This window comes from Physeter macrocephalus, chromosome 8 (genome assembly GCF_002837175.3).
Source record: "Physeter macrocephalus isolate SW-GA chromosome 8, ASM283717v5, whole genome shotgun sequence".
Lineage (NCBI taxonomy): Eukaryota > Metazoa > Chordata > Mammalia > Artiodactyla > Physeteridae > Physeter > Physeter macrocephalus.
The window spans coordinates 120,159,958-120,182,543 of record NC_041221.1 but is presented as its reverse complement, the minus strand read 5'-3'; the positions used below and the strand labels follow the sequence as shown (position 1 = coordinate 120,182,543).

Below are 22,586 nucleotides of genomic sequence, written 5' to 3'. Positions count from 1 at the left end.
TGTTGTGGAGCACAGACTCTAGGCATGTGGGCTTCAGTAGTTGTGGCACGTGGGCTCAGTAGTTGTGGCTCGCGGGCTCTAGAGCACAGGCTCAGTGCACGGACTTAGTTGCTCCGCGGCATGTGGGATCTTCCCGGACCAGGGCTCGAACCCATGTCCCCTGCATTGGCAGGCGGATTCTTAGCCACTGCACCACCAGGGAAGTCCCCCCGTAATTTTCAAATGACTTTCAAGGGCAGCCTCAAGGGAAAAAAGGAGTGACTGAGGGGCCAGCTCCTGAAGTGCAACATGGAATTCAAGTGCCACCTTTTCCAGGAAGCCTGCCCTGATCTCCACAGATAATCATCACCTCTAACCGTGACATTTTATCTGTACATATCTTCTCGTAAAACCTGACTTCCCATTATATTATAGCGAGTATCTATGTGCTTTCTCTTCTGTGGGATGGTAAGCTCCAGGAGGGTAGGGACTTTGCAGCCCCACCCCTTGTCTAGCAGACTTGGGCCTGTTCCCAAGGACACGCAGCAAAGTCACAGACGATCTCAGGGTGAGAGGGTTTGCCTGGCAGCCACCCTGGGCCCACCTTCACCCTCTGTCTAGGTGTGTGTGCGCCCTGGTCCTCATTTAGTATCAACTGGCATTGAACTATTTAGCATTTTTTGAGTACCTGCGTGAGCTGACACTGTGCAGAGCACTGGGAATCTAAAAACACCGTTTCTACCCCTTAAGGGTTCCCTGCTTAGACAGAGCCATATTCATCATAAATCACAGTCCAAGTGAACGCAGCCTCAAATTGAAATGTTGTCTTTCATGCTAGTGTTGCCTAACAAAAGCTGGATCTCTTAGCTGGCATCCTTCCTTTGCCTCTGGAACTGGTGAGAGTCTCCCTTCCCAGCCAGTTGTGGTCAGAAGGGCTGTGTTGCTTCTCTGCACATGGATCACTTTTCCTGCCTCACTGCTTTGGTCCCAGAAAGAACTGCCCATCCTTTTCCCTGGAGGCTGCTCCCCTCCTTCCAGGCCTGCCTCCCATCACACCTTCGCCAGGATGCCTTCCTTCAGCCTTAACATTCCTCCAGAACAGTGGATGTACAGTGTTCTTGGGGCATTTGTAACCTGGGGCCTTGTGCTATGGTTGTTCGTTTACTTGGCCTGTTTACATAAGCTCCCTTAGGACAGGGACTCCTTCCAGTAGCTTGCACCCTCATGCTGCCTTCTGCATGGATCTTTGACAAGTACTTGTTGACAATAAGATTTGATTTCATCATTTCCATTAGAGTTAGGGAAACTCTGCTATATTTTCTTGCCTCTGCTATATTTTCTTGCCATCATGCATGAAGTTGAAGGATGCTGTGGTTTGGAAAAAAAATCATATTAATATGTGTGCTAGGCTGCATGTAAGAAAATAAGATTTTTACTGAAGAGTTACACTGGGTGACAGACACTTTTTCTTCATCTTCTTATGCTGCCCTCCCACATTTGATTCTCTTTGCTGTTGAAATGTTCACAGGCTTTATTTCCTCTTCTTTATTTTAAAAGTCTGATAGGCTTTTCTAGTGTCTTATACGGTGCTTCTTTACGATTACATACCCAATTCTTGTCCCGGTGCTGCTTCATTATTGCCTGTAATTGAATTTACTCCTTGGTTCAGAAATCCCTTTGGAGAACCTGCTTCTCTTTGACCCCAGCTCTGCATGCTGGGCTCCTGTGGGTGTTAATGCAGCTCCTCTGCACTGCCCAATCTCAAGGGTACTGTCTTCTGTGCATTCTATGAAGTTTTACCATATAAATAATAATACAGTCTTTGCTGCTTTGGCCATGTAAAATTGCAAAATACCACATCATCCTGTGACAGACGTCCTGATGTATTGATAGAAGCTCTTGTCTTGAACTAAAGCTTGACAGTCTTTACTTCGTGATTTTTCTAAACTGTACGACATCTTTTCTCTTTGACAACCCTTCTTATATTTTTTAAAGCCATCTCTTGAATGTCTTTTTTACCCATTCAAACAGTAAATTGGTTCATATAATCTAAACTCGCTAATAGAATGCCCTTTGACTCCATGGCCTTTTCAAGCATTCTATCTCAAAATCATCTCAACACAGTGATTTGTGAAGCAAGACGTATGTAATTTCATTTCAGATGAAACAGTTAAAAAAAAGTCCAAGAGAGCTTTTAAAGTTTATCTGCAAAAAAAAAGCGACTCACTTCTGGATGTGTGCTTGCTCTTTTCTGTTCTAAACTGTTGTGACAGAGTAAGGACACATTGTACATGTGCAACTTTGGGGACATGATGACTGAATTTGGTGTCTGAGTTTACAGGGTAAATGGTTCTGTCAGGACCTGAGTGTAATGTTTGTTGTACTTTGGGTGCAGCTGTGGCCCTGGTGCCTTAGTGTGTCTGGACGTGAGTGGCAGGCCTTCTGGAGGAGTGTTGTGTGTTGTGATAATCTTTCACAGTCCCCCTGACAGCAGATGTCTACTGAGAACTCATTGGGAATTTAGCACTGCTCGAAGTTACAAAAAAATAAATCTGGATGGTTAGACTGTTTCTCTCCTCACCATTTTTTTTCCTCCTGCCAAGACTGGAGAGCATTACCTCTCAGAAGACCAACAGTCTCCACTCTAACCCGTGTCTGCAGAGCTAAGAAACAGGAGGCCAGAGCAGTGCTGGTCTGGGTTGTAGAGGGGAGAGGAATTCTTGAAGACATTACTGGCTGACTCTGACAGTACTGAGTCCAACTTTAAACCCAGTTCCTAGTACAGTGCCTGGCCTAGAGGTGGTGCTCCATAACTGTTTGGTGAATGAATATCTGTGAGTGAAATGCACCCACAAGATGGTTTCAGAGCTCCTTTAATTTATGTCATCCTCCTTCATAAAATAGCTCCTTCGTGCTCCTTTATAAAATACTGGTGGGCAGGGCACTTGCATGTGGATCAATTCTCAGATGATCATGTTCCCTTACCTTGTATTGTGGCTTTTTCACATTATAACCTTCTGCTCTGCCTTTCAACAACACGCAGGTCTTCTTTGATGTGAGGATTGGAGATAAAGATGTTGGCAGAATTGTGATTGGCCTCTTTGGAAAAGTTGTGCCCAAGACTGTGGAAAATTTTGTTGCTCTGGCAACAGGAGAGGTATGTCTCAGTTTTATTCCCTTTAACTGTGCAGAAGTAGATCTTCCTTCTTTTAAGCCAAACGGAAAGATGTATTCTGGGAAAATAAGTATTAAATTAGTAGATGAGATGAACTTGAGACACCTAACAATATTTTACCTTATTTTCCTAGAAAATCGCTATTCTTCAAGCCCTCAGTTTCCTCAGGGTTCTAGAAACTGACAGGAAACAGTCATCAAGTGAAAATGCAGACTCCTCTCTTTTTACTTGTGCAGGTTAATACTTTACCTCTATAGTATATGTATTTACTTTTCAGTCAGCTAATGATAAATTTCTATCAGTAAATTATTGCAGGCACCTAATCTAGTTCTGTAGATATTTTGTGTAATTTTCTCATTTTGTCATTTCCAGATAAACACTGGGGTTTATCTTACAGTATGGGTTATATCTACTTGTGTATTCAATTGACATAATCTCTTTAGAAAGGATATGGATATAGAGGAAGCAAATTTCATCGCGTCATCAAAGATTTCATGATTCAAGGAGGAGACTTCACCAGTGGAGATGGCACTGGAGGTAACGTCGTCTCTAACATTTTTCCTTTCCTGCTTACCCAGGTGAAACCTAAGATTAAGATGATGTATTTACCCAGCATATTGAATTCCCAGATTTAAGGAACAAAGTCATAAAGACAACCAGACTAATTTTTCAAGAAGGATTGAGTTGGGGTGGGGGGGCCTTATCTAACAAAATCTTGGTAGGTGTGAATGAGTGAGGCCTCCTAATTTTTAACAGTATTGCTTTGGTGTTCATTATCTTTCCATAGTGGAGATATATTCATTTAGTAGGCTGTTTTGCAGTGCTTAAAATCCTAGACTTCTAGTATGTAGCAATACAGAAAGATGTCTGTCATAGCAAGGAAAGGTAGACTGAAAAACTGTGTACCCTAGGGTGGCAGCCAGCTGCAGATGTGCACGTTGGTGGAGGGCATCTGGGGACATCATGCCAGAATGACGAGGCTGGTATTTAGGTGGCAGGATTATAGGTGAATTTGCCTCCTTCTTTCAAAATTCTTTCATTTTTATTGTCAGCTTTTTCAATAATAAAAAAATTAAGTAATAGATAACTTGTCAGAATTACAGTATACATTAATTTTTATCAACAAAGTTAGAATTCTGTAAAGTACAAATAATTCAATTTATAGAGTTTCAAGTATCTCTGAGCTTATTGTTTCTCATTGAGGATTCCAGCTACCCAGCTCCCTGGACCATTTTTCTTTAGAAATGTAGTGAGTTCCTGAACACACACACAGTATATAACCACACAGAATTTAAATTTACTTCAGGTTTAAGATTTTTAATTAAGCTAATACTGGTTTTGGTGGATATTAAATTGCTAGCTTTTTAAAGAAACAAGCCATTTCAAGCACTATTGTTAATTTTATGTTTATTGCAATTTTTTAAATAACAAAATGGCTGCCATTAAATGTTTGGATTTGCCAGACACTTCAGGAGGATTACTTTTAGTCCCTGCAGAAATGCTGCCGGGTATGGGAATGTAGAATGGAGCACAGGAACATGTTCAGGTTACTTGGTTTCATGGGGTTGGTGAGGATGCTCAGGGTAGCAACCCCAGCTGCTGCAGAGCTGGGTCTCAGTGGAAAAGGCTGCAGCCCCAGTACGGGTCCCCTCAGGACTAGCACCCCACCGCCCTGCCTGGGGCCCAGCAAGAATGGTGATGGAGCTCTACTGTGTCCTCTTTTCTGTGCCCCTCTCTCTCTCTGCTTTCCCTGCTCTGTGTGTGTGTGTATGGGCTCACATGAGTTTTGTAGATAGGACCTTTTGGATCATTTAAATTTAGCCTAGACCTCTCTGTAGGCAAAACTTTCCTGCCAGGCCACCTCATATGTCACTTACCAACCAGCTATAAATGGCTTGCCTTTGGTATCCACTTCTGGCCCTTCTAACTGAGCCAGGATTTTTTTTTTCTTGGTAAGATGAATTATATTTGATCTAGTCTACAAAAAAAAAAAGTCAGGTTTCCTTAAATTATTAAATATTGTATTATTTACTCAGATAAGTATAAAATAAGACAATTACAAAGGAGTGAAGTTGTTAAAATATCTAGTTATTCATTCAAAAGCCATATATTGCAAGATGTAAACCTTAAGAAGGAAAATAATTAGGATTCGCAAAATGTCCTTACTAAATCCTCTACTGCAACACTTTCTAGATATTGTGTTTTAAAAGTTAACTACAGGGGCTTCCCTGGTGGCGCAGTGGTTGAGAATCTGCCTGCCAATGCAAGGGACACGGGTTCGTGCCCCGGTCCGGGAAGATCCCACATGCCGCAGAGCGGCTGGGCCCGTGAGCCGCAACTACTGAGCCTGCGCATCTGGAGCCTGTGCTCCGCAACGAGAGGCCACGATAGTGAGAGGCCCGCACACCGTGATGAAGATTGATAGTCAGAGGCCCGCACACCGTGATGAAGATTGGCCCCCACTCACCACAACTAGAGAAAGCCCATGCATAGCAACGAAGACCCAATGCAGCCATAAATAAATAAATAAAAATACAATTTGCAAAAATAAAAAATAAAAAAAAAATAAAAGTTACCTACATTAGCTATGAAGAAGGTTTGGTTGTATATAAATGAAGAAAAACGCCTATGTGAGACCCAAGTCTTAAGGAAGTAGATAGAATTTTTGCCTGGTCCTTCATAAGTACTGCATAGTAAGAAGGAGATAACACAAGAGCTAACTGAGCCAGGACTTTAAGGTTGGCCACCAATGGATAAGGAGCCCTGCAGTGGAGGAGGTGGGTGTGACAGGCACTCAGGGTGTTAGAGGATGGAGCAGATAGTTTTCATGGTCTGTACTGTTGTTTTATAGGAAAAATGTGTTCTGCTCTCCCTGCTGCTGTGCTTGATCTCCAGCCCCCATGCCTGCCTTCGGTTCTTCTGTTCAAGGTTGGCTCCCTGGGTGCTGCCAGTTGCTGTGACCCTCTGTATCCTGATGAGCCCTGAAGTCATCAAGCCTAATGACTTCCAGGCTTGCGCTGTTGTTCTAAGTGCTGAGGCTCTTTGTGCTTAGAGAACCAGAGTTAGAGCCAGAAGTTCAAGTTCTACTCTGCTGTTTTCAAGTTTGATAACCTCTGTTTCCCATTCAAAATGGGAATGAGAAAACCATTCTATAGGAGTGTTGTGAGAATTAACTAAGGGTGTATATTAAGTGCGTACTGTACTCTGGTTGGCTGCAGAGGTAGGAGTGATCCAGGACAAGTGACCTGAACCTCAGGACAGAGGTGGAGCCACTAGGTTGGCTTATCCACCTTTCCATTGGGCTTCACAATGTCATCCTGCCCTTCAGTTCCTTCTCGTTTCAGAGTGAAATCACTGACTTGCTTGTTCAGGGTTTGGGTCTTGGTTTGAGGCCAGAGGGCATCCTCCCATCTTGTGTCATACTTAAGGCTTTTGTTTATTTGTTTTGGTCCCTGATGCCCTGTTTCCTTAAGGAGTTAATTTTTTTTTTTTTTTTAATTTTTTTGGCCGCGCTGCGTGGCATGCAGGATCCTAGTTCCTCAGCCAGGGATCTAACCCATGCCCCCTGCAGTGGAAGCATGGGAACTTAACTACTGGACCTCCAGGGAAGTCCCCATTAAGGAGTTAATTTTATCCTCTGCTTTATTTCTCCTTATATTTGACCATCTTTTCCCCATCCCCATCTCCTACAGGGTTCTATTAACCAATCTACTCAAACCTTATGTTCCCCTTTGAAGAATTTACTTTCATAGAACATCTGTTGTCTCTCCCCTTTTTGTTTCGTCTCACTCAGGTCTAAGCATTTATGGTGAGACATTTCCAGATGAGAACTTCAAACTGAAGCATTACGGCATTGGGTGGGTCAGCATGGCCAATGCTGGGCCTGACACCAATGGCTCTCAGTTCTTTATCACCTTGACCAAGCCCACCTGGCTGGATGGCAAACACGTGGTATTTGGAAAAGTCATTGATGGAATGGTAACTTGATGTATTATTTTTTATCATTCAAAGATTTATAATGAGTACTCTTAGTGATTTAATCTCCAAATGTGCTTGTTAGAGAGCCATAATTATATGCTGACTGGCCTCTTCAAAGGTGAATAAATTATATATGGTGTGGTATTTTTAATTGTTAGGAGCATTGGGGCAGAAGCTGGGGACTTGACAGGGAGAAGCTGAGTACTTAATTCATCTCACACTTGAAATAAGTGGAAACTCTTTTTAAAGTAACCAAATAAAATCCCATATGTACATACAATGAAATATTATTCAGCCTTAAAAAGGAAGGAGATCCTGTCACATGCTATAACATGAATAAACCTTTGGAATGTTAAAGAAAATAAGCCAGTCACATAAAGGCTGTATGATTCCATTCAAATGAGGTATCTAAAGTAGTCAAATACATGGGAACATAAAGCAGAATGGTGGTTGCCAGGGGGGATGAGGAAATGGGGAGCTAGTTTCAGTGGGTATCTCTACAGATCTTCAGTTTTATAAGATGAAAAAGTTCTGGAGTTTAGCTGCACAATAGTGTGAATATGCTTAAACTAATGAACTGTACACTTAGAAATGGATAAGACGGCAAATTTTATGTTATGTGTTTCTTACCACAATTCAAAATAAAATATTTTTAAAACCCCTGAGCCCCATGTGGTTTAGTACAGACACAGTCACCTTCAATGACACACGGTATAACAACCAAAATTCCTAAAGAGAGTTCAAGTTTATGCTGCTGTGTCTTAAAGAATATCAAAGGGGTCCAATTCATAATCCACAGAAAGACTTTTAAAAATCCTCACTCTTTTCCACTCCCAGCATTTCTCCTCCTTAGCAACTGCCCGAAGATGCTCTTCCAGCTCTTCAACTGGCAACTAACTATAAGGTCTGCCCTACACAACCCTGGACAATCCTTGGTTCCCTTCCCTCTTCCACATTTCATTGTTTGTTTTCATGTGAACTCATCCAAATGTAAACAAACCAATCATGCTCATTGCAGTTCTTCCACAACTTCTACCTGTTATTCTGATTCTACTGACAAAAAGCCAGGAACTGAGCCGGCTTACTCAGAACCTCCGTCACAAGGCAAGGAGGTGTTCAACCAGAGCTGTCAAATAATTCTCATTAGCAAGTGGGATGAAAGGCAGATGGGTTAGATACCTATCACTTAATATATCACTTTAGGTCCCATCACAGTGAAGGACGTGCCTATATTTTCAAAAGCCGCAATGTCCTCAAAAGAATCTATTCTTAAATAGTAATGAATCCTAGCACTTCTCAAGTCTCTTACTGAACTTTGCTATTTAAATGCGCTAAACATAGATGTGCATGTGTTAAACCAGTTTGGAGCTTTGACCACTGGGTCTAACCAGTTTCTAAGTAGTTTAAATGTAAACTGATTCAAACATTTGTTCAATGAGTATTTTTGAATACAACATAATGCTAGGCTGTAAGAAAAATGAAGAGTATGCATTTGGGGCTTTCTTCTTCTGGTCATGGTTTCTCTTCTAGTCTTCTGGATCTTACGTCTTGGTGCCCTGGTGTACCAACCTCCTTCCACCACTGGTATGCATCCTGGGAGATCTGCTGCCTGGTCTTAGACAAACAGTCCTTAACATTTTATGAGTCATAAACTACTTTGAGAAACTAGTGAAAACTATAAACTTTCTCTCCATAAGAAAAAAAAAAGTGTGGGTGTTTCAAGGAATTTTCAGAATCTCCTGACTTCCATCCCCTGGCCCTCCAGAGATTGTCTGGGTAGCTCTATTAACACAGGACCTCACCCCAGACTTACAGAACCAGAACCTCCAGAGGTGGGTCCGTGAATAAGTGTGTTAAAAAATTGTGGTAAAATATACACAACATAGAAATTTCCATTTTAACCATTAAATAAGCAGTTTTTAAAGTGCCACAGGTAATTCGGATGTGTAGCTGCTGCTTTAGGTACACATGTGCACATATGAACCCACACACACAATCTATTTAGAAATATATATTATTGATATTATTAGAAGAATGCTGGTCTTTTATCTTAAATTAACCTAAGTCAGCCAGAGACTGGATTAGCTGACACCATGTCCAAAGCGCTCAGAGACTTTGTTGCTATTTTTGTCTCAACGCTGTTTGGGAAACTCATCAGAAGTCCACTTGCCTAGTCCTTGCCCCGTATGTGACATAAATTAGTCCATGAGCTTGTGAAGCCTTCCGGAGTAGAGAAAGGGGCCTTTTACATGACTGTGGGGTTGGGGTTACATTAGTATCAGTCTCAACCTGTAGATTACTGGCTGGGGTCAGCTTTAAAATGGGCAAACCCAGAACTAGCTCCACTACTAAATCTGCTTTCTGGCTCATTTTCTTATGCCTAGACCTCTTAGAGAGTGGAGCTGAAATTGTCTCAAACTCCATGTTAACTCTTAAGTTGGGTTGTAACAAGTGAATAGAAATACTTTTTATCAGAGCTAGATATTTGCAAAAATATCTAATTTTTTTAGAATATAAATTGCTAATAAAAAGAAGAGAGGAAATACACAAATATGCTCTCTGATTAGCAAGCTAGTGGGTAAATTTTATTCTCTTATATATAAATTTCCTGACTAAATTTTCCATAGTTATCTTGCATAGTTTTTGTAATTATAGAAAAGCAAAAACAACTTATTTCCCACTAGGGCTTTCAGACTTCACATTGATTTTACCTCTTGATCACCACAGTTGCTGGTCAGAAGTGATCCATGGGTCTACTTTTCTCTCACCAGACGGTGGTCCACTCCATAGAACTGCAGGCGACTGATGGGCATGACCGTCCACTCACCGACTGCTCCATCATCAACAGTGGCAAGATAGATGTGAAAACACCCTTTGTGGTAGAGGTCGCTGACTGGTGACACAATTGGCAGAAAACAAAGAAGAACACACTCACTCTGCCAGGGGTGTGTGTGTGTGTGTGTGTGTGTGTTGATTCTTAAAAGTTACTGTTTTGCTTTGTTTTTTAACTTTATTCTGTTTTCTACCCCGGATCACAGGAAGGTTATAGAAAGCAACCACTCAAAGTTTTGTTAGCATGAATTTTGGTAAATCACTTGTTTAGGGACTTTGCACTTAAAAGACATATCCCTTTCCTCCAATGGTGCTGTTTTTAAACTAGAAAACTTTGTATTGGCTATTTTCTCTTGAAGAACACAATCATTTCTTTGCTGGATTGTGACCCTCAAATTGAGTGATGCTGAAGATTTGTCTGAAAAAAGATGGGAACAAGAAGTTTATTACTTTGTATTCAAACAGAAATTCTTTTCAGGTAAAGGGAGATTTGATTAGTATTATCTGATATATGTCACAGGGACTTTTACCTGATGAAAGGTGCTTTGGTATTCTCTATATTAAATACTTTTTATGTAGATCAACTATTTTTGCAAGACTTTTTTTAACCTGAAGTGCTTTAAAACAAAAAGTAATGTACAAAATATATGCATTTTAGTGTTAATAATGAAAGATTAGCGAGCGTTCTGTAAGTCAAAATATTAGCACAACTGGATAATTTGGGATGGGAATGCACAGAAATGATGCCCATCCATATCCCAAATACTTGAGCTGATTATTCACTAATTTTTACTCGGTGTAATGTGTTTAGAAAGTTCCCTTGAGTCCAGTTGCAACAAAAAGGAGTCTTTCTCCACTTACATAGTGGGGATGAAGATTCGGTCTGTAATTAAACTAGATGGGAAAGTAAAATCTTATTGGTGGGGCCTTGTTGTAACATACCTGGCTGTACCAGAGTGTGCCTGATCTCTGCTCCAATGGGAGTGGTAGTTGTTAAACGGCCCCATTGCTTCTCCCCAAAATTACATCTCTTGAGCTGTATTCTAAGAAAACCGCTTCCATGAGAGATGAGATGAAATGAGCATTCTTACTGCTGATAGGGGTGTTAATTGCTACAATCCTCCTGAAGAGCATTTTGTTATTTTTTTCCAAAAAACGTTATTAAAGGCCTTTGATATGCCAGGTACCAGTTTTGAGTTTGGGGAATACAGCAGTGGACAGCGAGAAAAAGGCATCATGGACATTCTAGTGATGAAGACAGAATAAATGAGGTAACAAATAAAAGGGTGTTGACACTGTGAAGAAAACACACCAGGTTTGCTGGAAAGGCCCAGGTGCGGGTGAGGGAGAGGGGCGCTGTTTGGGTGGTCTCATGGGGGGACATTTGAGCTGAGCTCTGAGGAGAGAGAAGAGGCGGCTGTCAGGCCAGATCTGTGATCCAGGCCTTCCAGGCAGAGAGGGGAGAGATAACACGAGGGTCCTGAGGTGGAATGAGTAGATTCCAGGGCAGAAGAGAAAGCCAGTATGCTGCAGCCTGAGAGGTCAGAAAGTAAGGCTGATAATGGAGCATTTGGGGCCTGGGGTGCCAGGGCAGAGCTCTTCTTTTATTCCCAGTACAGTGGGGAGCTATCGGGTTTAAGTTGGGGGGGGGCATGATGTGATCTGCCTTTAAGACTATTTTGTCTACTATGAGGAGGATTTTTATAAGGGGTTAAAGTACATACCAGGAAACTCAAAACATTCGTATCCTCTGGAATCCCACTCCTGGGACTTCGCTGTAGACAGTGATCTGAACTTGAAAGCGTGACAATGTTTTGGATAGTCTGGCAACCAGTTCCCCTTGGTCCGGAGATGGCCACCTGTTTTCTTTGAGGAATCACACCATCCTTTCAGACATTTCTTATTCTTAGGGTGGGCTGACCCTACAGATGGGTACATACCTGGCCTGGCAAACTCATTCATTAACTCATTTGATAAATATAAGATGCTGGAGAGAGCTGCAAACGAAACTGCCAGCCCTCGTGGTTCCCATGGAAGGAGACAAATAATTCACACATATACCACGTGAATATATAACAGAACATCAGGTAGTCATAAGTCCACAAAGAGAAACAGGGAGAGAGACTAGAGAGTGAAGAGGTGATCAGGGCAGTCCCTGAGTAGGGCCTGAAGGAAGCGAGAGGGCAGCAAGCCATGGGGACATTGGGGGAAGAGTGAGCGAGGCAGAGGGGACAAGAGTAGTGGCCCTGGATGAAGGGCAGACTGGTGGGTTCAAGAAACAGCAAAGGGTCCAGGTGTGCAGAGTGAGGGCAGTGGAGGAGTCAGATGGGAGAGGTGGGAAAGGGAGCAGGGGGTCCTAGAGGCCAATCGGAACATTCCCTTGTCCTGGCCCCAGCGACAGGCTCAGAGTTACATGTTTGACCCCAGTCATATTAGTGAGCTTCAACTGTGGGAGTTCTGCTGGAAATGCTAGGACAGAGCTGCTGTTTCTTATGGGAAGAGGTAAAGGAGCAGGCGTGAGAATGAAATCAGCACAGAGGGAAGCTGGTCCAGGAGCTGGAAGATGGATTCCTGAAGACACTGCTGAGCCCCTAAGTCTAGCCATGCCTGAAGCCAATCTCTACCCCTAGCTTTTTAATTACCCAAGCTAATACAGTTCCTTTTTTGCTTAAGCCAGGGTGAATTGATTTCTTGTGACTTAACGACCTAAAGTCTTAGTCTAATACAGCAATATTGGAAAAGTTTTATGTATAAAGATGTGAACTGCAGAATTGTTTATGATTGCAAAATACTGGAAGCAACTTGAATGTCCCAAAATGGGTATAAAGGAGTAGTATGCATTCATTAAGACTGATGCTACAAAACTTAGAGTAATGTGTTTTAAAGAAAAAAGTAGAAATTCTGTATACAGCACGATCTCAATTATGTAAATACATTCTCATAAAGCAAAATCAAAAAAATGTAGATTGACATGAAAACAAATGCAAATGGTGGGATTTTAAAAACTCATGTTTATATTTTCTTTACTTTTTTGTCTTCTCATTTTTCTCTAGAGTGTATTTCTTTATAATACAATACTTAGGAAAAAACTTATTAAAATTTCTTTTAACACAGGAGGAAATTGGAAACAAATGTCCTCATACATATAAAGTGCCTTAAGTCTCAAATGTCAGAAAGCACATAAGCCACTGCTACGCCCCCATGCATAAGGACATGTACTTTTTACCATATTTGCCATCTAGCTTTTTCATTAGTATGAACATAATGAGATCTCTCTTGTGCTAAAGCAAAAATTGGTTCATTTTGGAAGTGCTGAAATTCTGAGACCACTAGTGCACAGGTAGCAATCTGTCAGGGTGTCTGTTATCCCAGATGATCAATGAGCTAACGTCATCCCCCTGCTAAAAGCAGTTTATCCTGAGGGTCAGGCTGTATACTACAAACATCAGCAAACTGATAACTACATATAAACTATTGCTTTACAAAAAGGTCTATGTTTTCTGCAAAGGCTTTTGAAATAAACAGCTCACTATTTTGCCAGTCATGCTGCTAAAAGGACACATACTTAGCCAAGGGTGTGTGTGGTATCACAGGAAAATTACACTGGCTGCTACCACCGCCATGCCCACATTATTATAATTCAGTCTTGAATCACTTTAATAAACAATTTAAACATTTTGTTATCCTTAGCCACAAGTTGTTTAATTCTAAGTGCTATTTAGCAATTTTCTGTTATATCAGATAAGAATTTACTAAAATTTATTCTTGGGTCAGATTAATTAGAATGACACTTGCAAAATTATTGACTACTCCATTTCCGATGAGTTTTTAGAACTCATTAACCTCATTTTTTAGTTCAGCTGTTTTGAATTAAATAAAGACAAAAATATGGCAAGGATTTTATAGCAGGAAGAGGACTTGTTTTTGTTTTTCAAAATTCCTATAATTCAGGCAGCTGAAGAAATCTTTGATCTCGAAGGCTTAGAAATTCAAAGCCCCTCAAGGCACTTTTTTTTTTTTTTAAGTAAGAAAAAGTAAAAACAGTATTTGTAATGGAAAATTTTGGTGCTGTTAAGTACAATAACGGCTTTTACTTGTCTGCAGTTCATCTCATGGACTTGATTTTGGCCAGGTCTAAGTGTTAGGTGTGATACAACATCACCTGCTTGGAGATTTGCTAGTTTTACTGATATTCTAGAGTGATGGAAAAACAACTGGCACTGATGCAGAATTAGAGTGACTAGTCACAGAAGTCCCATCTGGGGGGAAAAAAAAGTCCATCTGACACATGGTTAGAGTCAAAACAAAATGCATTACAAAATCTATAAATGGAATTGTAAGCCCATCATTAGTTTCATCAGAATGCTTGGGAGTCACAAATTTGGAGGATTTGGAAGGGACTCAACATGCCAATATCCCTTCTATTGCCTACTTCTAAAGTTTTATTAGGAGTCAGGTAAGTTTCCACATCCATTACTTTTTCAGAGGGTGTGAAGGACTTTCTTCCTGAAGCACACTGGGCCTTTAAAGCGCTATTAAAACTACAGTCACCATCTGTCCTAGGTGGTAAATATTATGTCCTGTCATTTGGATAGGTATCTCAATTTGAAAACCTGAACCTTTTTCTTCCAACCTGGACACAAAACACAGGTCTCCTTCCTGTGCCTCTTCTGGACAGCAAGACCTACACTGGGACAGAATGTCTTGAGGAGAGGAGTAAGAACTGGTCAGCCTGGAGCAGAGAAAGTCACGACTTGATTTATCCCTGCTGTCCTGGAAGTACACCTCTCTTATAAAGACCTAAGGACTTTTGAATTGCCTCCAAGCCTGTACAAGCTGCTCTCTCTGCCTAGTGAGCCTCCGCCAGCCTATCTGCTCCCTGCCATTCTTCAGGACTCCGTATCTGGGATCCCTCCCTCGGTGAGCCTTCACTGGAAACTTCCTCACACCGTGTTCTGACTGCTTACTTCCTGGGTGTCTCCTATCTCCTCCTTGGACTGGAAGTTGCTCTCGGCCAAGGATTAGATCATACTCCTCATCTCCCCCCGAGACAGTGTTTCACGCATAACCAATGCTCAATAAGTATGTTCAGAATCGGTAACCAAAAATAACCCACCTACAATTATACTATGAGGTATTTAAACTCTCTCAGGACTAGAAATATTGTTAAACATTGGCATTTGTCTTTTGACTGTTTCTACTCTTTTTCAAAGACTGTTACCTTTTTCAAAAAAAAAATAAACTTTTCCTCTTTATTTTCTGAGTTGAGGTTAGAAGGGCTTGATAGAAGTAGACTGGCAGAAATGATGTGGGTGTCAAACAGTAAAAGAAAAGCCCCAAGTGGTGGTGAGCCTTCAGTGGCAGTGTCCGTGGTGACTGGCAGCTGGCTTGGGTGACACACCTTGGTCGTGAGCGTGCCAAGCTGCTGGCAGTTGGTGAGGCCCAGCCCTGAGCTGAGCAGTGTGGATTTGACCCGAGAAGTGATGAGAAACCACTCTCTCTCTAGTGGTATCGAGAGAGATGCCAGTCATGGTATCAAGTGGATACCATGACTCGGGAAGTCATGGTATCCACTTTGGAAACCTTTACACTTGAATCCTCATTTGTTGGGCGATTTATGTGGGTTCAGTGAGAAAACTGCACAGTCACATGGCTCCACCACGTGTAAACCCAGTTAGGTAATAACATGATGCCCTTTGTGGTCAAAGTCACAGGTTTGCTCCCTGTGCTTGGCTTTGTTCCTGGCTACAGAACATATTCCTGACCCTCGGGAGCAAGGCACAAACTTAGAAATAGTTCAGCAGCATAAATCTATTACCACAACGAGAAAAATCTAGCTTAGTTTCCTTCTCCTGGTCAGTCAGTGTTGCACCTAGTTCTGCTTCCATGCAGCTGCAGACAATGGGAACTGTTTGGAGGATTTTTTAAAATTCATGTTTTTAAAAATTTCATGCCTGATAAAGAAATATAAATGGGTATAAACAAACAAATCATTATTTGTCAATTATACCTCAATAAAGCTAAATAAAAAAAATAAATAAAATAGATCAAATCCCTCCTGTGTAAAACCAGTCAATTGTTTCCCATTGCACATAGGCTATAAGCCAAACTCTTGAATGCCATGTCCCAAGGAGGGCCCTGTGGGATCCAGCCCCAGCCCTCCACTATCCTCTACACTCACCCCTTTCCTTGGGGACCCTGACTGAAGCTCTCTCCTTGGTTGGGCTTTGGAACCTTCTGATGTCTCTGTGACACCCTCTCCCTTCCCCCATTCTTGCCAGTTAATTCCTCCAACATCCTTTGTCTCTACTTCAATGTCACTACCTCAGAGAAGGTTCTCGACCTGCCCAAACCTAAGTTAGGTATCTTCCCTGCACGTAAGTAAGCCTCCTTATTTTTCCTTTATAGCATGTAACACACTTTATAATGACACATTTGGGGGCATATTTACCCATCTAATATCACATTATTCTGTAAGTTCCATGAAGTCAAGGATTCTAGTTTACTCAGATTCACATTTAAAGATATCAATGATTTAGAATGACACCATGATGCCTTCTGTGATGAAAAAAAATTACCATGATACCAGATATAAAAGCTTAGGTAAAAGACGATAAATTTCTATGGGTAAGATACCTCTTATCTTTTACTTTATTTAAAATACCTTATTGGTTTTGTTGAGTTTCTGATGGGCTGGTGTCTTAAAGGTATTATCAGCCTTCTGCAGTAACCATCTGGCATTGTTTGATTTTGTGCCCGCTCCTCCTAGAAGTAGTGAGGTTTTTTTTAATTAAAAAAAGTTAAAATATTTTTAAAATGTGCAACATGAAGGGTTGCAGTTCTCAAACTTTATTGTGCATCAGAATCACCTGGAAGGCTTGTTAGATTTCTGGGTCCCATTCTCCGAGTGTCTGGGGCAGGGCCTGAGAATGTGTACTTCTAACAAGTTCTTGGGTGATGCTGATGCATCACCTTGGTCCAAGGTTCAAACTTTGAAAACCACTGCCCTGAGATGTCACAGAACCATGGTTTTTAATCACTGAATTAGCTTAGTAACTCATTTGTAAAGGATAAACATTTAAGAAATCATTCAAGCCATCACCATTCTGTGTATCAAACTGGTGAGCAAACTTTAGAAAACCACTGTTTCAGAACAATCAGGAGGTAACGAATCATTACACACATCTGGGAAGATGTTAGCAAACCCTGATTGCAAGGTCGTTCACTCCGCAAACGTTTCTGAAGGCCCTGCTGTGAAGTGTGTAGCCAGCTCTGAGCTGGCTGATGGGAACACAGGCTGCAGGCCACCCACTCCTTCAGCAGCGATTCTGGGATCTACTCCCGCACCTCCCCACCCCCACTGAGAAACAGGGTAAAACAAGTCGTTAGCTGCCCCTGCCCTCAGGGAGCTCATGCTCTTTGGAGGGGGAGAAAGACCTTAAACAAATCAACAGAATACTACAGACGGTGGTAACTGCTATGACAGAATACGAGTGTGCTATGATAGAATAATGGGGCAGGGTGAGAGTTGGGGTGCCACATAAGATTGGGTGACGTGGAGGGGCTCTTGGAGGAGGGGACATCTAAGTTGATGTGAGAGTGAGCCAGTCTTCTGATGAGAGGTGAGAAGGGTATTTCAGGCAGAGACCAGCAGGTTCAAAGGGCTTAAGTGAGAACCAAGGTTGGCAAGTCCTGGGAAGAGAAAGACCAATGTCGCCAGTGAGATAAGTACCAGGAAGAGGAGGGCGAGGAACTTGGGAGAGGGTGGCAGGAGTTTCGATTTTAAGTGGGGATGGAAGCTACTGGATAATTTTAAGCAAGAGTGACATGATCTGACGGCCATGTTAAAAAGATGGCTCTGGCTCTCATGTGGAGGATGGACTAGAGTAAAAGTGGAAGCAGAGAGACCTGGGAGGAGGCTGCAGCTGAGAGCACAGAGCTTGGTTTAATCAAGGGAGATGGGAAAGCACTCTGATTTGTAATGTAGTAGAAAGATGAGCAACTGTCACAATACTAGTTCTTTCTGACCTGAGTATTCATGTGTTGTTCAAAAATGCACATAAATACAAACAGTTCTAACGTGAGGCTGATGGGGGGGGGCGGGTGGATTATCCTGAACTGTGTGGATCAACAGTGCAAATCCTGATCCCCTTTATTAACTGGTGGCCTTAGTCAAGCTATCTTGCCTTTCTACTTTCATTTTTTTCACTGTAGAGTAGAAAAATAAGAATACATACCTCAGAAAGATGTTGTGAGGCTTCAATGGGATAATCTGTGGATAGAACTTAGCCCAAATTAGTGCTTTATCATGTTAGCTACTTATTAGTCACTCCAATCTTTGCTTTCTTCTTCTATAAAGGTTTGTAAAAGCTTTGTCCAGTTATAATGGGATGAAGTATGAAAAGCCTTAGTCTCACAACATGTGGCGCCCAGAGGAGCTCACTACGTAAGAGCATCTAAGTGAAGAGAATATCAGGGCTGGAGACATTGTTGATGGCACCATGGCTGATGTTAGAGTAGAAGAAGACAGAAAGTGTTTCACATTTTATGGGTCAGATTTACAATTATACTCTGAGAATATAAAACAAAATTTTCTACAGTCAATTACATGTACTCCAAAGGCTTAACATTTCAATGTACCCTCATCCCCCTCACACAAAAATAAATACCTCTTCACCCTCATCACCAATCCAGACCGTCACTCTGCATCTGTATGGACAGAAAACATAAATATTGCAGAATTTTCTGTTTTGAGTTAGTGTCTGCTACTTCCCTGGGTTTCTGCTGCTGAATTCAAAATCTATAATTATCATCAAGGATGAAAACCAAAACAAAGCCAAGATGAAAGTGATTGCTTTGAAGCTGAGTAGAGAGACTGGAGAAGATAGTCCTAATCACTGAACTCTACATCCAATTCAGTTAAATGGAAAGACATTCCCTAGTAAATGGCCAAAAATTCCAGAAAACAAGAATTTTGTCTCTATTCTTTATTTATTAAAAAATAAATAAATTTATTTTATTTATTTATTATTTTTGGCTGCATGGGGCATGGGGTCTTCATTGCTGCGCATGGGCTTTCTCTAGTTGCGGCAAGTGGGGGCTACTCTTAGTTGCAGTGTGAGGGCTTCTCATTGCTGTGGCTTCTCTTGTTGCAGAGCACGGGCTCTAGGTGCACAGGCTTCAGTAGTTGTGGCACGCGGGCTTCAGTAGTTGTGGCTTGCAGGCTCTAGAGCGCAGGCTCAGTAGTTGTGGCTCACGGGCTTAGTTGCTCCGAGGCATGTGGGATCTTCCTGGACCACGGCTCGAACCCGTGTCCCCTGCATTGGCAGGCAGATTCTCAACCACTGTGCCACCAGGGAAGCCCTCTATTTTTAGACAATTAATACCATGCCTTAGTGCAGCGAGAAATCTCAAATGCATTTCACTGAATGAGTGGATGAGTAAATGAATATATATTCACATAGGGTGTCTATTGAAACCATTACCCAAACTTGTCTGTCATCCTTGCTGCTTCTTCAAAGAGTTCTGCTATAGACTATGTCTGCTCCCCCCACCCACTCCTAATTCATATGGTGAAAACTAATCTCCTATGTGATGATGTTTGGGGGTGGGGCCTTTGGGAGGTGATTAGGGATTAGTGCCCTTATGACAGAGGCCCCATAGAGATCCCTGGTGCCTTTCCTGCCATGTGAGGACACAGTGAAAAAGAGAGCCCCTTACCAGACACCAAATGTGCCAGTGCCCTGATCTTGCAATTCCTAGACTCCAGAACTGTGAGAAATAAATGTTTGTTGTTTATAAGCCACCCAGTCTATGGTATTTTTGTTACAGCAGCCAGAATGGACTAAGACAAGTCCCTCCTACCCATGGCCACATGCAATACTCTGAGAGTTGAACTGCTGTTCTTTTCATAGTAGATTCTGAAGGAGGTAGGAAAGCCAATAATCACCAAAGAAGGGGAGTTCATAAACCATCTCTCACATCCCTCAAACAGTGGTTCCTCACATCCCTCAAACAGTGGTTCCTAACCTATGTGTGTATCAGAATCAACTGAGAAGTTTCCCTAAGTACCCAAGGACAGACCCCAGCCCAGATTTATTGATTCAGAGTTTTAGGTGATTCTGATGCACATCTCTGGTTTGGAACTATTGTTTTAGAATCTCAGAGGTTGCCAGGGATACGAGAATAGTACCTGGTGTGTTTGCCCAAACTCCTCTTGCACCCTAGACAAATATCACTAATTGGTTGCTATACTCTTACTCACTGAGCCTGTATTCACTCAAAATCCTTTTCTTAAAAAACCTTTTTTTAAAAATTGTAGTAAAATTACACGACATAAAATTTACCATTTTTTACGTGTATAGTTCAGAGGCATAAAGTACACTCACACTGTTGTGCAACCATCACCATCCATCTTCAGAACTTTCTCATCTTCCCCAGCTGAAACCCACTGAACGCTAATTCCCCATTTTCCCCTCCCCCAAGCCCCTGGCAACCACCACTCTATTTTCTGTTTCCATGAGTTTGACTATTCTAGGTACCTCAAATAAGTGGAATCATACAGTAGTCATCCTTTTGTGACTGGCTTATTTCACTTGGCATAATGTCTTCAAGATTTATCCATGTTGTGGCAGGTGTCAGAATTTCCTTCCTTTTTAAGGCTGAAGTATAGCCACACTTTATCCATTCATCCATCAGTGGACACTTGGATTGCTTCCACCTTTTGGTTGTGAATAATGCTGTCAAAAACTTGGGTGTAGAAATAACTGTTCGAGTCCCTGCTTTCACTTCTTTTGGGTATATATCCAGAAGTGGAATTGCTAAATCATGTGGTAATTTTATGTTTAATTTTTTTTAAGAACTGCCATACCATTTTCCACAGAGGCTGCACTATTTTACTTCCTACCAGCAATGTATAAAGGTTTCAAAGTCTTCACATCCTCGTCAACACTTGTTATTTTCTGCTTTCTTTGGATAGTATCCACTCAAATCGGTGTGTCAGAATCCTTACCTGAGTGCTTTATGAGCCATTATCAATTGATCAGAGTTGACAGATGAGATGAAAGCCATTTGTTATTCCTAAACTGTGATCTTGAGATTTCTATACTTTTCAAAGTGAAATGACTGAAGAATTTACCATGTGGGGATAGTCACAGTGTTATGGGTGCCATTTGTATACATGGCCCGCTCTCTGAAATGGGGGAGAGGAGGAGGACACCAGGAGAACGGACACCAGGGCTGCCATACGCAAATTGGCCAGGTGATGGAGGTTAGGCCTGAGAAAGACTCTGCATACAACAGCAACTGAGGGACATTCTGAGATCAGCGCCAGGCAAACCATCAAATCCAAGAACTGGGGGATAAGGGAGTGTGAGGGATGTCCCCATATGCTGGCTTAAGTGGTAAGAGGATTTCTTTTCCTCTTCTTTATTCTGTTTTCTTCCCTCTACTCTTTACTTCTTTATTGGCTATGAATCCATGCTTTGAAATATCCATGTTTCATAAAAAAGGGGAAACGGAATATATGTACACTAAATATACATTATTTGCTCACACGTGGACGAAATATCTCTGGAAGTATACATGTAAACCAAGAACAGTGGTTGTCTCTGGCAGGGGAACTGGGAATCTAGGAGACAGGATGGCAGAAGACTTTTCTTTTTATATATCCTTTCATATGTTTTTATTAAAATTTTGACTGTGGAAATATATTCCATCCTCTTTCCAATGTGCATTTCTGAGGTGCTGAGACCAGAAAGTTCCAACTCCTTCCCAGACTCCCTTGAAGCTGGGGATCAAGAATAAGGTTCTTCCAATTGCATGTGCTTTCATGAGCTGTAAAAGATGGAAGCGGGTGAATACCATCTTCCTGCTGCTTTAGGCTGCAGTTGCTGACAAGCAAAGTCATGGGCGTTGAGAGGCAACTGTGGTGTAGGTGGTGACAGCTGAACACTTTGTTCTAGTGCCCAGTCACCAGCTTCCTCGGTGCTGCCATGAGGTAGTTATGGTGGTAAGTTACCTCCTGATCCTACGTGCTGATCCCTGGATCGAAGCTACATGTACTGTTTTTGACTTCAATACCTTCAGTAGCAGCCTCCCAGCTCCCTGAATTCCTGCTAAAGACAGAGGCTGTAGCTCCCCTGGCAGGCGGGTATTGGAAATTGCTGGAGCATTCTGGAAGTGACCCACCAGGAGTTCATTCCCCTCATCCTTCCAAAAGATTCTGTAAGCACTGCTTCTTATTATTCCATGCTGCTTAAAATACCTATTGTGGTTTCTATTTCCTGCAATGGAATTGAAATGGAATATTAAACATTTAAATAAAAATTAGAAATGAAAGTCATCACTAAAAAAAAAAAAATCAATTCTCAAAAAAGAGTAGTAGTGCCGCCAAAGTTCTTGAGTAGTGTGCCACCAAAGATTCTTGGGCTTTATTTTTTTAAAAAAACGCTTACTATCTTGGTAAATCAACTACTTAATGAGTACCTATTGGCTTAATAGATAAGGTAATTTAACAGTTACCTTGTCAGATTAGAAATAAATGTCTATATGAATATGTGAGAAGGTTTGTGTGTGTGTGTGTGTGTGTGTGTGTGTGTGTGTATAAAGAGACAAGACACAA

General features: G+C 41.7%; 2 protein-coding genes across 4 annotated transcripts in view; one reads left to right on the top strand and one right to left on the bottom strand.

Moving 5' to 3' along the window:
* Positions 1 to 15,113, top strand: part of PPIC (peptidylprolyl isomerase C) — an 18,760-nt gene extending 3,647 nt beyond the window's left edge. The window contains exons 2-6 of one of the 2 annotated variants that reach the window (XM_007111628.4): positions 3,023 to 3,136; positions 3,598 to 3,691; positions 6,948 to 7,132; positions 9,904 to 10,077; positions 14,560 to 15,113. In XM_007111628.4, the coding sequence (XP_007111690.1) occupies positions 3,023 to 3,136; positions 3,598 to 3,691; positions 6,948 to 7,132; positions 9,904 to 10,032 (522 nt within the window). In that variant the 3' untranslated portion in view covers positions 10,033 to 10,077; positions 14,560 to 15,113. Of the gene's footprint in view, positions 1 to 3,022; positions 3,137 to 3,597; positions 3,692 to 6,947; positions 7,133 to 9,903; positions 10,669 to 14,559 lie in introns of those variants that run through there. The other variant, XM_007111627.3, reaches the window with a different exon arrangement.
* A 2,529-nt stretch (positions 15,114 to 17,642) lies between these two features.
* SNX24 (sorting nexin 24) overlaps positions 17,643 to 22,586 on the bottom strand; it is a 175,847-nt gene continuing 170,903 nt past the window's right edge. Inside the window, exon 8 of one of the 2 annotated variants that reach the window (XM_028493161.2) lies at positions 17,643 to 18,673. In XM_028493161.2, coding sequence (XP_028348962.1) covers positions 18,616 to 18,673 — 58 coding nt within the window. In that variant the 3' untranslated portion in view covers positions 17,643 to 18,615. Of the gene's footprint in view, positions 18,674 to 18,997; positions 22,249 to 22,586 lie in introns of those variants that run through there. The other variant, XM_028493162.2, reaches the window with a different exon arrangement.